Source organism: Nicotiana tabacum, chromosome 16, assembly GCF_000715075.1.
Source record: "Nicotiana tabacum cultivar K326 chromosome 16, ASM71507v2, whole genome shotgun sequence".
Lineage (NCBI taxonomy): Eukaryota > Viridiplantae > Streptophyta > Magnoliopsida > Solanales > Solanaceae > Nicotiana > Nicotiana tabacum.
In genome coordinates this window covers 11158119-11174164 of record NC_134095.1, presented here as the reverse complement: position 1 = coordinate 11174164, position 16046 = coordinate 11158119, and the positions used below count along the sequence as shown (strand labels likewise).

Below are 16046 nucleotides of genomic sequence, written 5' to 3'. Positions count from 1 at the left end.
GAGAGTGGAGTAGATAGTGAATCAGACTTTGATAATAGTGAATGTGAGGATGACAATGAGAATGATTCAGACTTTGATAATAGTGATAGTGATGAGAGTGATGGAGTAGATTTACATGTTCCTGATGATAAGGATTATGGATCTGATGTTCATGAAGAATTTGTAGAGTGTAGGGATGAACTAAGGAAGTATAGGAGGAAAAGGAGTGAAAGGCCAAAAGATAGAGGTGATATTAACATAAGTGATGCAGGAGTTGATATTGTTTTTGATGAATTAAGCACTGGTAGCAAGCAAGATAGGTACACAGGCTTAGTAGAGACATATGAGTCTTACTTTAGGTCTTCAGATGCTGAAAGTTTTCCTTCAGATGCTGAAGATGAATTTGATGAAGAACATAAGGAGAAAATGGCTGCCAAGAGGAGGAAGAAAGTCCTGATATTTGATCCAACTGTCAAGAAAATAACCTGGGAGTTGAGGCTGATTTTTGAGAGTGTTGAACAATTTAGGTTTGATGTTAGTAAGTATGCAATTCAGAAAGGAGTTCAAATTGAAAAGTATATTAATGAACCTGGTAGGGTAAGGGTAAGATGCATGCATCCAAAATGTCCATGGATCTTGGCTGCAAGCAAAGATGGCAGATCAAACAATTTTAAGGTAAAAAGGTATTGTCCTATCCACAATTATTACAAAACAAATAAAAACAAGCTTTGCAACTCCAGATACCTAGCAAAGAATTACAGGGATAAGATTGTGTGTCAACCAAATATGAAAGTTTGGGAGCTAAAGAAACTCATTAAGGATGAACTGGACATGTATGTTGGTAGGTCTACTGTGCATAGAGCTAGAACAAAAATTCTAAAGGAGATAATAAGTGATGTGCATGCTGAGTTCAAGAGACTCTATGATTATAGAGATATTCTATTACATACAAATCCAGGTACAACTTGTGTTGTGAAGGTAGAAGATCAAGGTGAAGGCAAGCTTGTCTTCAATTCATTTTATGTTTGCTTCTATGCGATGAAAAAAGGATGGTCTGAAGGTTGCAGAAGGATAATTGGCCTTGATGGTTGTTTTCTAAAAGGCATTTGTAAGGGTCAACTTCTTGTAGCAGTATCAAAGGATGGAAATAATTAGATGTTTCCTATAGCTTGGTCCATTGTAGAGGTTGAGAACAGTTTCACTGGGACATGGTTTCTGAAGTGTGTGACTCATGACTTAGAGCTTCAACATGGAAGAGATCTTACTATCATGTCTGATATGCAAAAGGTGAATATATTCTTCTGTTTCTGTTTTCTGTCAATATTTATTTTTTCTAATTTCTGTTTCTGTTGGCAACTAATTCAATTCTTTTAATGTTTAAGGGATTGCTTAAAGTTGTATCAGAAGTGTTGCCTGAAAGTGAATATAGGTGGTGTGCCAGACATATATTAGCAAACTGGTCCAAAGATTGGAGAGGATTAGAGAGGAGAAACAAACTTCTGAAGGTGTGCTAGAGCATCATGTGTGGCAGAACTGAATTTTCACCTGGACAGTTTGAATATGCTTGGGAATGGGATATGTGAGAGCCTCTTGAGGTATAACAAGGAAACCTGGTGTAGAGCATACTTCAACTGTGACAGGAAAGGTGATATAATTGACAACAATATGTTCAAGACATTTAATGCTTGTATACTTGCTGCTCGGCACAAGACAATTATCACAATGTTGGAGGAAATTAGAGTGAAGATAATGGAGAGAGTAGGAAAGTTGAGGGAGTTTGCAGATATATGGATATGTGATATATCCCCAATTGCTATGAAGGTGTATCAGGATAACATGGCCCAATCTATGAGGTGTACAATCAAGTGGAATGGTGAATATAGCTATGAGGTTGAGGATACTTCATTAAGAGTGGTGCTGAAGCATTGTGTGAATATGCAAGCTCAAACTTGTACATATAGGTCATGGATGCTGAAGGGTATCCCTTGTGCTCATGCCATTGCTTCTATGCATTTCAAGAACGTTGACCCAATTAACTACATATCTCACTGGTACCACAAATCCACCTATCTGAAGGTATATTCAACATTCATCCAGCCTGTGTCAAACATGCAGATATGACCAACATCTACCAATCCACCAATTGAACCCCCACAAATTAAAAAGATGCCTAGCAGACCAAAGAAGAAGAGAAGAAGAGAAGAAGAGAAGAAACTGAACATCCTACTTCTGGAAAGCTTTCAAGAAGGGGTATGGAGATGACATGTTCAAACTGTGGTGGATATGGACACACAAGATGAGCTGCCCTAAGAAAGCAAGGCCTGCAGATTCTACTCCAGCAAATGCTTCATATATCCAAAGATGTGGAGGAAGAGGAAGAGGCAGAGCAAGAGGAACAGGAACTCCAACTACTTCTGCTCCTACTGCTGCTGGTAGAGGAAGAGGAACTGGTATTGGTAGGGAAAGTTCTGGGTTTGGACTATTTCAATCAAGCAGTGGGTTCACAAGTTTTTCTGTAAGTAGTTCAAAGTTTATTTTATATCTTGTTTACTTTAACAACTTTACTGAATATTTTCTGTTTTTGGCAGTCTGGTGGAGGTAAGCCAAGAATGGTCTCTCATGGTGGTGAAAAGAGGTCCTCGGCAGATATTCTGGAGTGTGCATACAAGCCAAGAAGTGGTGCAAAATGGAATGGTAGACCAGCCATTACTAGAAGACAACTTGAAAGAACTACTGCAACTCGTTCCAGAACTGCCGCATCTCAATCCAATTTAAGTCAAGCAAGTTCATCATCCCAGCCATCCAAGAACAACCACTGAATTCTGTTATTGTCACTGTTAATTTATATTGGAATTGATGTAATTTCCCTTTGGAACTGTAATTTATTTTGGAACTGTTGTTAGGTTAATTTGGAACTGCTATTTAGGTTTGCTGTTAGTGTTGTTATTTTGTTAAGGCAGCCTACTGTTATTTTGGTATGCTGTAAAACTGGGCAGCATACATTTTTGTTAAGGCAGGTTGCTGCTATTAGGTGACTATAATGAACACCTTTACTCTATGATAAAATATATTTTTAGTGTTGTTTGATAATTTCTGGGCAGATGTGTCTTTAGTGTTGTATGAATGCTGTTATTTTGGTATGTTGTTAAGCATTTGTGCTGTCATTTTTGTATGCTGTTATTTCTGGAAAATTCCAGCATTTGAGTTGTATATCAGCCACTATTTGACTGTGTTTCAGTATTTTATCAGTCACAATTTGAGGTGTGTTTTAACTGCACTATCAGCTCACACAACAACAAAGTTAAACGAAACAACATTAACAATTGCAAAAAAATTGTTCAACTCACACAACAACAAACTCAAACAAAACAACATTAACAATTGCCAAAAGATTTGATTCATTTCTAACAAAGGGATACAAAATCTACCAAAATACTTCGATCATTTTCTTACATTATATAACAATCTTTAGAACTACCTAACACAATCAACTTCAGCACAATTGTAATTAAAATCAGCACACACAATCTCCTCCAATTTCTTTGGTTTCTATTTTCCTTCAACAATGCATCAAATGCTCTCTTCTTCCTCAGTAGCCCCAAAATCACCATTTTCAAGTGCTTTGGAGTTGGGGGGTCAAACCACATAAAGAAATTACACGCCGATCGTCTGTCCCTCTGAAAAATTGAAGAGAGAAAATTATTACGGAATATAAAATCGATTAGAAAAGTACAATTGATATTTACCTCATAAAATGGATATCCGTAAAATCGATGACCCAGATTATCAACACTCCATGACTGTATCACCACAGCTTTTTCACCACAATAGCAAAATTTTCTTAGATTATGGATTTTCCCAAACCTTAAAATTGAGCCCTAGAAATTTAATCCTTATTTCAAAAAAGAGAAGGAAGAAATAGAAGAAGATTGTAATATTGGCTTCGAGCTTCAAGAAGAGGAATAAATTTTGGCTTCAAGAAGATAAAATTTTCTTCAATTTACAGCTTTCAAGGAGGAAGAAGAAGATGAAAATCGGGTTAGTATAGATAGAAATGGGTTAAGGCCCTTTTAATCTTTTAAAAAGGGTCGTTGGAATGTGTTTTTGACCATTTATTAAAGACAGAAATTGTCTTGAAATAGTGTCCACGCACTTGGTCCACTTTGTATTACACATGCTTAGACCTGGTCAAAGGAGGTGTGTACTAGGCACACTTTAGAAAGATTGCGATTTGGGCCATAGTTCGGATGACAACTTATGTAATTTCCCTATGATATTTCGACTATTCCTAGAATCTTAGTTATGTTGTATATAAGTAGCACAGCACCCCTCCCCTTGTTGAAAATGTATCCACGACTTATCCCACTGAAACAAAGAAATAATATAGCAACAAAAAATGCCTTGGTTTGTTCCTAGAAATTTATGGCAACCACTAACTGAAGAGCAAGTGAAAGGTATGCTGAAGAAATATGATAAGAATAGAGATGGTAAACTTAGCAAGCAAGAACTCATGTTAGCTTTTAAAGAGATGGGTTTACATTTCTGCCGTTGGAAAGCAGGAAAAGCCCTTCGTTATGCAGATAAAAATGGTGATGGATATATTAACGAAGATGAGATTACTGAGCTTGTCCAATATGCTACCAAATGGGGTTTTAGGATCTCATAGGCTTCTACGTGCGTATGATCTCCTTTTTTTTCTTTTAAACCAAAGGTCCTTGTAATATTTGGAATAAATTAAGGATCTTTTAGGTGTGTTATACGTACTATGTATAAATAATTATCATGTTATAAAATAAGGATCTTTTTTGGGTGTGTGATATCATGTACTGGTGACCTTCATGTTGTAATTTATATGTTCCAAGCCTTCTATGTAAATATTATTCTCCTAGCCTAAAGATATTATACTATCATCCAATTGATACTATACTATCATCCAAACTTCCTATCAAATTTCTCTTTTGTTAATGGCTCTCATCTTGTCTACCGGAAATAACCTATGTACTTTCATAAGATAAAGGTAAAGGTCTGCATATACATTGTTCTTCCTATATTCCACATGAAATTTCATTGGGCATGTTGTTATTGTTAGCGCCTCTCAGATTCTCTTAAGCCTCCCATGGTATGCATTATTGATTTGTATGAAGGATATCATCTAAGAAATTAAGCTATCAGAGATGAGATATTTTTACTTAATTCCTTTTTCTTGGATTAAGCACATGAAACTATTTATTTGTATGGGAAGCACTTCTATTTTCCTATGTCACTAATTTCCGGCACAAGCCATCTTATATTTACTTTAGCAAAACCAGAAGTATATTTCCAAATTTGAAATGATTATATTCAGTCTGTAGAAGGTGCAAGTAGCACCTTCAAAGTAAAATTAGAAAAACGCCATTTAAAATAATTTGGTTATTTCCTACATAAATTTCAAGGTGTGAGTTTATAGGTGAGAATCCATCGTGCTTGGAGGTGTAAAAGGAGATGAAATAGATCACCTAAGATTTTATGAAACGAAATTTTATTTCAAAGTCTTACATCTCAAAATATACAGAACACAATAATAAATATCTTTATTTATTTTTCGACATAATATATTGCTTTCGCTACCAATATGTGGAAGTCAAAAGGAAGTCAAGCGTATTTGCCTATTTTAAATTACTAGTCTTAGGGTACGCGCTTTGCGCGTGTACCTATATCAGTAAATATTTAATTTTTAAAAATTACGTAAATATTATTAAATATTGTGTTTGACTTATTGAATAAATATTAAAAATTATAAATTCTTGAAAATATCGAATGTTAATCTCACTAAGCTAGCTCTATCAATAATTTTACTGAGCTAGCTAAGTGAGATTAATATTCATTATTTTTGGGAATTTATATTTTTTTAACATTTTTTCAATAACTGCTATATTATTTAATAATATTTACATATTTATTAAAAATTATATAGTTATTGATATAGGTACACGTGCAAATAATAGAATATATAAATTATTTTTGAACTTTTTTCCTATTCGAACAATATATTATTTTCTTTATCAAATTTGTGTTATAATTAAAAACTATATTAATAATTAAAAAATATAATTAATTAGGTACCAAATCTCTTACTTTTAGTAGTATATCTTATTAGAATTATATAAGTTCCCCAATATAAGAAGAATGAATGTGAAACATATTTTTGTTGAAACGTAATATTACTTCTCTTTCCCCAAATAATACCTACCTTAGAGTCCTTAATGTTAGAACTTCTATCATAATTCAAATAAGGATATATTTAATAATAAAAAAATAGTCCTATATATTAGGATAATAACCAAATTACAATTTTGTCTAATATAAAGTTTATTTTTAAAGGGTAAAAAAGACGAACGATATTTCGCTAAGGACCTTCGTGCTTTTAATATAGTATAGATTAACTCAAAAATTATCTTGACATGCATGCATTCCCTGCACGAAAGTATCAAGAATCATTAAAAGATCAGGTAAATACAAATTTTCTTTGAGTAATTGATTTGATTTACCGAATAGTTTTTTTTTTGATAAATTTTAATTTATTTTTTTTTGTGTTTTATGTTTTCAAAGCTAATATCTACATATGGTATAAAGAAAATTTACACTATCAAATTATCATCGGTTGCTATAACAGGTATTTTGTAACCTAATAATATAAAAATTATTTATACCGTCTTAGTTATTAAGAAAGAAAATAGTTTGGGGTAAGAATTAGCATTGATTAAAAACTCCCTACTCCCTCAAAAAATTTGCCACCTTGCACTACCTTTTATAATAATTTTTTTCAATTCTTTTTATATGCCGTCCCATCTCCCTTTTTTATTACATTCTTGAGATCTTTTCTTTGATTCTTTCCACGATCGTCCTACCCAGAAGAAGATCTAAAGCAGTTGCGTGTGACTTTGCCACTAATTTTGGAGTATAATATTGTTATACTATACTTAAAATTATTCTCAGCTAGGGTATATTATAGATTAGTTACATATAGCCTCTACCAAGGGTTCCCCACTTATCTTCAAACAGCAAAAGAAACAAGTCAAATTCTCGAAGAAAAAACATACGACCTGACTAATTTTATAAATTTGATTACACCGAAAAGGATAGCCCGAATTAGGTTCATGTATTTGTTAATCTTTATGCAAGCATATTTTTAAATTTAATTTCAGCAAATCGTTAGAGAGTATTCATGAGAATTCGTGCATGAAGTGTCATTAGACAAAAGAGAGAATTCAAATGAGTTATATATAGTGTTCAAGAAATTACTGAATTCAAATTTATGACGCTGTTCAAATGGTGCTTTCTAATTATTCCACTCAATGCCTCAGAGCACTGCATCATTTTTATGTTCCCTTCACAATAGGAGTGGATAATGCTACGAAATCAGTTTCTAAAGACATAGCAACTAACATTCGATTAGCCACTAGCACCCCACTTTAATTTTACCAGTTTCTAAAGATATAGCAACCAACATTCATGTGATGTGATTGAAGGGAGCACTTTCGAATAGCACAAATACTCCAAATATAGGAATAGTTTATACTAAGAGCAGATAATATAACAAAGCTATTAATCTTTCCATCGCGAGGAATATACCAAATCCAGTATTCATATTTATTTTCGGGTCGAGAAAGATATATATCGATAACACCCAAGTAACAGAAGCTTCATAACACCTAACTAATAGAAGGTTCATTCATGGATGACCCATGGAGATCAAATTCATGATTACTGCAGTTAATACTATTACAAAATAAACCAATGCCTTGTATGAAAGGTTAAATATGTTCATATTAAATGATAATGTGAGAAAGCGACACGTGGAACCGAAAACAGAATACAATCAAAATTGAAGGCAACGATCTCATTTGTTACCGGAGAGAATGATATTCATAAAGACAAAATAAATGTCTACCACCCGGTAACATTCAATGAAGAATATTTTATAGCATTAAGTGCACGGTCTGTTATAGAGAATATGGCATTCACTACCTTCCGTTACACATTCTTCAATAGCCCTCATAATTGTCATTTAAGAGGGCCTTGATCCTAGGACCTTGTTCCCTAGGTGCAACTATAAATAGTAAGCTCTATCATCATTGTAAGTGACACGAATTTCCTGGCAAACTTATATTATAATCAATTCAAAGCTCTATATATTTTTATCTTCTTATTACTTGATTTGATCGTTGTTGTGCCGGGAAGCCTTGCTCCAGGAATCACTATTTCTGCTATTTTATCTTCACTTCAAGGCTAAGTATTGCATTTTTCTTCAATTATTTTATTATTTCAGGATCGAATTAATTCACTTATCTAAAAACCACGTATAAATTTAATTGTACTGTTTTAGGGGTAAACAGTTTAGCGCACACCGTAGGACCTAGACACCCGTGTAATTAAATTGATCCTTGTCTCTTTTACTAACATATTTTGATTATTTGTCTAAGCAAGAAATCATAAAAGATGGCAGATAATAGTGTTAACAACACGCAGAATCCTGAGGTTCAAGGAGACTAGCCTCATCATGAGGATTCAGTCAGTGACACCCCCAATGAGGGGAACGACGCCTCGCCGGTCCACGACAGGCGGTATCCATGACGTGTTCACGAGGCGACTCCCAATGATGCAGAAGAGGAGCATGTTGTTGATGTGGTGAGGGTCATACAAGAGCAACAACCAATCATTCTAGGCCACCTCATACGGCAGGATCAGGTTATGACAGAGTTGAAAAAAGCGTTATCAGGGGCTTCCAATAACGCAAATAGGCGAGGTCAAGTTCCTCCCTGCGCTCCCGCAAATCAAACAATACAGAGGATCCAAAACAACACCCCGAAGAGCGGGGCTGGTTCCGATGGAGCTGGGGGGAGCGAATCCGGCCCCAATAACAAAAATGATCCCTTTAAGAATGAACTCTTACTGTTTATGAGAGAGGTGAATGCCTACATGGACCAAATCCCGAGCACACCATCGGTGCTAAAAGGTCTGGACTCAATAAATTATACTCAGTTGTCGTACAAACCAAGCGTGGTACTTGAATTAATCCGGAAGCAATTTAAAATGCGTGCCAAAGTATGATGGAACTTCAGACCCTAATGAGCATATTAGCACCTATACAATGGCGGTAAAGGGAAATGATTTAGCTTCCCATGAGATTGAATCTGTTTTGCTGAAGAAATTTGGAGAGACTCTCACGAGGGGAGCCTTGACATGGTATTCGCTGTTACCCGAGCATTCCATAGATTCCTTTGAGATGTTTGCGGATTATTTTATTAAGGCTCGTGTGCAGGCCTGAAAGGCCGACATATTCAGAATTGCACCAGGAGAGTCCGAGTAGCTACGGGAGTTTGTTACCCGGTTCCAAAATGAAAGGATGTTGCTTCCAGCTATTCCGGACGAATGGGTAGCTGAAGAATTAACCAAGGGTTTGAATTCGAGAAGTTTAGATGCTTCCCGAAATTTGAAGGAAAGCCTGCTTGAATTCAAAGAGATGACTTGGGTGAATGTTTACTGTCACGACCCAAATTGATGGGCCGTGACGAGTGTCCGAGTTATACCTATTGAAAACCCCAAAACTACGTCTAATATGTAAACATGAAATAAGTGTAGGCCATGCATAACATCTGGAAATAAACTATTGATACTTATGAACAACATACATGGGAAGACATGCCCAAAATACATATATACGTATATGGTAGGGCGAGCCGACAAGGTCGCATACTTTCCGATAATACATGATTGTCTACAAACCTCTAATAGAGTGTACAACTGCATAAAGAATGGGACTAGGCCCCATCATATACCTATATGCATACAAAAGTATCGTACCAAAACTCAATAGCAGCTCTGGATCAAATGGAGCACATCAAGTCTCGCTAAGCAATGATCCTAAGATGGGGGACCGTCAGCCTATCTACCTGCACCTGCGGCATGAAACACGGGCTCCCAGGCAATAGGGGTGTCAGTACGAATAATGTACCGAGTATGTAAGTCATAAAAATTAGTATATAACAGATATAAAAGAAACATGGAGTAAAGGACTCAACCTATAAGTCTGAATAACTCTGGGAATCATGAAACATTTATAATGTCATGCATATGTATATAAATGTCATATCATACATAGGTATATGTGTATATAACATCATCAAGCCTCTGAGGGCATCCCATCATATCTTCTCAGCCTCTGTAGGCAAAATCATAGACATATACCAGCTGATCATATGGTGGTGCGTATATAACGCCATAACCTTTGCCCATACCCCATATACATATGCATAGATGTCATCTAGTCATGGGTCAATATACATGTATAAATGGATGAAATGCATAATTAAGTAAGTCAATAAGATCTCTTGTAATGTCATGAGGCCCATGAATAGACGATATGATAGTAGGACATATGGGGAATCAAGAACATAGACAACCCTAGTACTTCTAAGAATAGAATCATTTATGAAAGTTGTGTGCTTGCTCATTTCGTTGTATCATATGGATCATGTCAAAAGGAAAAAAGGATAGCCTTAACATACCTCAAGTCATCAACGCAACTCAATAATAAGCTTATGACAACTAGCGCCCCAACCATATAACAAAGTAACATATGTACAACTTAGATGGAGCTAGTATATCTTATATCTCAAATTATAACTCGATTCTAAAATAAAACGGTAGCATTTCCCCTGATTTTACTGCTCTCTCAAGCCTACTATAGGCGAGATACAAACACAATACAATCAGCAACTCAAAATTAACCTAATTACAATTTGGGACCTTTAATACAACAAAACCCCAAAAATACCATAACACACCCATTCAACAAGTTATCAATTAGCCTGAAACTGCAACGACGAGCGACCAACCTACTACCCTACAACATGTGGTGCTTCTAATTGCCCTTTTATTGTTCCAAACTCCATAAATTAGCAATGCAGTAGGCCAACACGAGTGGACTACAAAACAGTCCACTAAAAGTAGAATAAATCGAACTCACGGCTTCCGATCACTGTCCCATTAGTTCTAACTATTAGGAAACTAATTTATCAACCGTCCTTGATATTTAAATACTTATATGCAGAAATTAGACGTTTTCTTAACTATTAAGTACCTTCCAAAACTCGAAATACAAATAAAAAGAGAGGTGGTATAATGATACTTACGTCGTAGGGATCATTCGGATGTTATCGCTTCTCGATTTCATACCGGGATGTTAATATTCTTTGAAACCCTATTAGATAGCTCAAGGATAGGTTTTATCGGTGTTCTCTGGTCGGGTTCTATGTAAAAAGAAAGAAAAAGATGACTTAAGACCTATATATCAACTTTTGAAAAGTCAAAGAGGTTCTAGCTTGACACCCTAGCATTGGCCCATCTTCCGACGCATACATAGTTTTGTCCAGATATCGTATGAACGAATGGTTAAGAGCGTTGGAAACTAAATTTCAAGACCTTCAATTTGGTATATAATTTGTCCCAAAAAGACCCCATAATTAGCACACAAAATTTATTGCTCAAAAAGCCTCATCACAAGGCAAATTCTTAGTCAGTTTTTTTCGCAACTTAAATCCGATTTTTCCCAAACTTTATATTTTCTATCCAAACATCATATATAGTCATATTGTGACTTTAACCTCATTTAAATCATGATTAACAAGAATCATATTCATTATACGTCACCTTGGGACACACAGGGTGTAACAATTTTCCCCTCTTAGAAACATTCGTCCTTAAATGTTAAACTCCCAAAGATCTATAGAAATTTTGGTAAAGTCTCCTATGTAATGCTACCACTACCAACCTGTCAGACAAAAACCCCAACAATACAAAGCCACACAGGGCCAAAATCATCAATAATACCAATGGTCTCACACGACCAATGACAATAACTAACATAAGAATCAAGTACCGTATACGTACCTAAAGGCTATGATGTCTCAGTTCGGTCCTACTTCGTAGGCAGAAACAAGTGAGGATACCTAAACTTCATGTCTTCTTCAGCTTCCCAAGTAATCTCCTCCACATTATTGTTCCTCTAAAGTACTTTAACCGAAGTTACGTCCTTAGTTCTCAATCTCTGAATCTATCTATCTAGTATAGAAATGAGAGCTTCCTCATATGATAGCTTCTCTATAACCTGAACATCGTCAACTGGAATGACTCTAGAAGGATCTCTGATACACTTATGGAGCATTGACACATAAAAATATAGATGTACTAACTCCAAGTTGGAAGGCAAGTCTAACTCGTATGCTACCTGGCCTACTCTGTGTATGATCTTATAAGGTCCAATGTACCGAGGGATAAGCTTTCCTTTCTTACCGAATCTTATAATGCCTTTCATCAGTGATACCTTTAGGAATTCCTAGTCATCTACCTGAAACTCCAAGTCTCGTCATCGATTATCTGCATAGGACTTCTGACGACTCTGAGTTGCTAATAGCCTTTCTCGTATAAGCTTAAACTTCTCAACTGCCTATTATATTAACTCTGGTCATACGAACTTAGTCTCCCCAACCTCGAACCATCTGATAGGTGACCTACACTTTTGTCTATAAAAAGCTTCGTATGGAGCCATCTAAATGCTGGAATGATAGCTATTATTATATGCAAACTTAATAAGAGGAAGTTGATCATCCTAGCTACCCTTGATGTCTATCACACAAACCCATAGCATATCCTCCAGTGTCTGAATAGTACGCTCAGTTTGACCGTCTGTCTGGGGATAAAATGATGTACTAAGCCTTACTTGAGTCCCCAATCCTTTTTGGAAGGACCTCCATAAATTAGCTGTAAACTGAGCACCTCTATCTGAGATAATAGATACAGGGACACAATGAAGTCCTACCATTTCCTTAATGTAAAGCCTTGCATAATCCTCTACTGAATACGTAGTCTTGACAGGCAGAAAATGGGTTGATTTTGTAAGTCTATCAACAATCACCCATATATAATCGAACTTACGCTGGGTATAAGGTATGCCTATGATGAAATCCATATTAATTACTTCCCATTTCCAAGTCGGAATCTCTATAGCTTGCAATAATTCAGGGGGTTTCTGATGCTCAATCTTAACTTGCTGACAATTAGGGCACTGAGAAATAAACTATGCTATATCCTTCTTCATTTCGCCCTACCAGTATACTTCCCTAATATCATGATACATCTTCGTCACTCCTGAATGAACAGAATAACGAGAATAGTGAGTTTCTCCCATAACCTGCTGGCACAACCCTGCCACATTAGGAACACATAATCGACCTCGATATCTGAGGACTCCATCTCATATAATCTCAAATGATGTCTTCTCATTTTTAGGGGTTGTATCTTAATAATGAGCTAGCACAAGATCCTCATATTGGCGTTCCTTCACTTCAGTTGCTAAAGAGGATGTTGTCGTATCTTGAATAGTAACTCTGGTATCACCTGGATCTAGTAGTCGAACTCCAAGATTAGCTAGTTGATGAATCTCACGAGCTATCTCACTCTTCTCTGGATGTAAATATGATAGGCTACCCATAGATCTACGGCCGAGGGCATCGGCTACTATATTCGCCTTCCTTGGATGGTATAAATATCAACATCATAGTCTTTCAGTAGCTCCAACCATCACTTCTGGCATAAATTCAATTCCTTTTGCTTGAAGACATACTGAAGGCTCTTATGATCCATATAGATATCAACATGAATACCATATAAATAGTGCCTCCACATCTTTAGTGCATGAATCATCGGAGCTAACTCTAAATCGTGGGTCGGGTAATTCTTCTTGTGCTTTCTTAGTTGTCTAGAAGCATAAGCTACAACCTTACCATGCTGCTTCAGTACACAACCCAATCCAATGCCCAAAGAGTCACAATAGATAGCATAACCATCGGTACCCTCTGGGAGTGTTAGCATCACTGCTGAAGTCAATCTATCCTTCAATGTCTGAAAATTCCGCTCACAAGCATCAGTCCACTAAAACCTAGTTGCCTTCTAAGTCAACTTTGTCAATGGTGCTGAAAGAGAAGAAAATCCCTCTACAAATCTCCTGTACTAACCTGCCAAACCCAGGAAGCTACGAACCTCCGTCGGTATCGTGGGTCTTGGCCAGGTTTCCACTACCTTAATCTTCTGTGTATCAAGACGGATACCCTCATCTAAAATAATATGTCCAAGGAAAGCTACATAATTCAACCACAATTCACATTTAGAGAATTTTGCGTACAACTTCCTTTCTTGTAGAACATTAAGCATAGTACGCAAATGATCTGCATGCTCAGCCACTGAATGATAATAAACTAAAATATAATTGATAAATACAATCACAAACAGATCTATAAATAGTCTGAACATACAGTTCATTAAGTCCATGAATACTGATGGGGCATTGGTCAAACCGAACGATATAACACGAAACTCAAAGTATCTGTATCTGGTCCTGAATGCTGTCTTCGGAATATCTCTCTCTAACCCTTACTTGATGGTACCCCGACCTCAAGTCTATCTTCGAGAAACACCTGTTACCCTTTAATTGATCAAATAAATCATCAATCCTTGGGAGCGGGTACTTATTCTTGATCGTCGCCTTATTCAACTGTCTGTAATCAATACACATCCGCAAGGAACCATATTTCTTTCTCACAAATAATACAGGTGCTCCCCACGATGATGTTTTGGCTCTGATAATGCTTTTTCAAGCAAATCCCTCAGTTGTTGTTTCAATTCCCTTAGCTCTACAGGTGCCATTCTATAAGGAGGAATAAATATCAGCTAAGTATCTGGCAATATGTCAATAGCAAACCCAAACTTCCGCTCCGGCGGAAGGCCTGAAAGCTCATCGGGAAAAACATTGGGAAACTCATTAACCACCGGGATAGACTAAAGGGTCGGTGAATCTGTTTTCCCATCCTGTACACGAACTAAGTGATAAATATAGCCCTTTCTGATAATCTTCCTTGCCTTAAGATAAGAAATAAACCTACCTCTCGGCGATGCAGTATTACCTTTCCACTCTAGAACTAGCTCCCCTAGAAACTAGAACCGAACCATCTTTGATCTACAATAACCGTTAGCATAATAAGAAGCCAACCAATCCATTCCCATTATAGTATCAAATTCTACCATATCTAGCTCAATTAGGTCTGCTACTATAGAACGACTATGAACTAATACTATACAATCTCTATATACATATCTAGATCCCCAACAGGTGTAGACACCTCAAAAGGTTTTATCAACTCAGGTTCTAACCCAAACTTGCTAGCAACCAATGGAGTGGCATACAATAAGTTGGAACCTGTATCTCAATCCATATACATCATATGAGGAGACTTATAATATACATGTAACAATATCAGGTGACAACTCATGATCATGTCGACCCGCTAATGCATAAACGCAGTTCTGAGGACCGCTCGAGATAGATGTTCCACTTCTGCCTCTACCATGACTAGATGGTGCCTGTGAACCTTGAACAAGGTGGCATATTAATGATGACTAACCAACTACAGATCCCGCTGGCTGAACTATACATGCACCATCTCTCGTTGGATAATCTCTCATAACCTGGCCTGGATAACCACAAGTATAACAAACACCCAACCCCACGAGGCATTGCCTGGCATGCTACTTACCACACTGAGCACATCATGGCAAGGGTGGCCTCATCTGACTTGACTCACCCCTATACTGAAAACTAGAGGCCCTATAACTCTGACTAGGCCCTGGATAGGTGGAATGATCAAATTTCCTGCTGAAAAACTGAAAGGGTGTACTAGGCAATGGCTAGGCCAGATACCTCGGGTACTACTATCTCTGACCACCTCGAAACTCACTAGAAGGACCTGAATATCTCGCTCTCTTACTATTGCCCCTATCATGCTTACGATCGGCCCTCTACTTCTACTTACGCTCCTCAACACCCTGAGTGCATTCCTGAAAAAAAGAAATATCAATGCCTAGATGAAGTGAGACTGACATACAGTCATTAAGAAGGTGCGACTCCAACCCCATCACGAACTGGTGAACCAGATCCTTCATCTTAGCTACAATTGTGGGAGCATACCTAGCCA

The 16046-nt window shown here is 36.7% G+C and overlaps 1 protein-coding gene across 1 annotated transcript; it reads left to right on the top strand.

Annotated features, from left to right (window-relative positions):
• The first annotated feature begins 1539 nt into the window (after nt 1–1539).
• Nucleotides 1540–2279, top strand: LOC142170150 (uncharacterized). The gene is made up of 2 exons (XM_075231977.1): nt 1540–2055; nt 2157–2279. Exons 1-2 carry the CDS (start codon nt 1540–1542, stop codon nt 2277–2279), a joined length of 639 nt encoding a protein of 212 aa, XP_075088078.1.
• The last annotated feature ends 13767 nt before the right edge of the window (nt 2280–16046 follow it).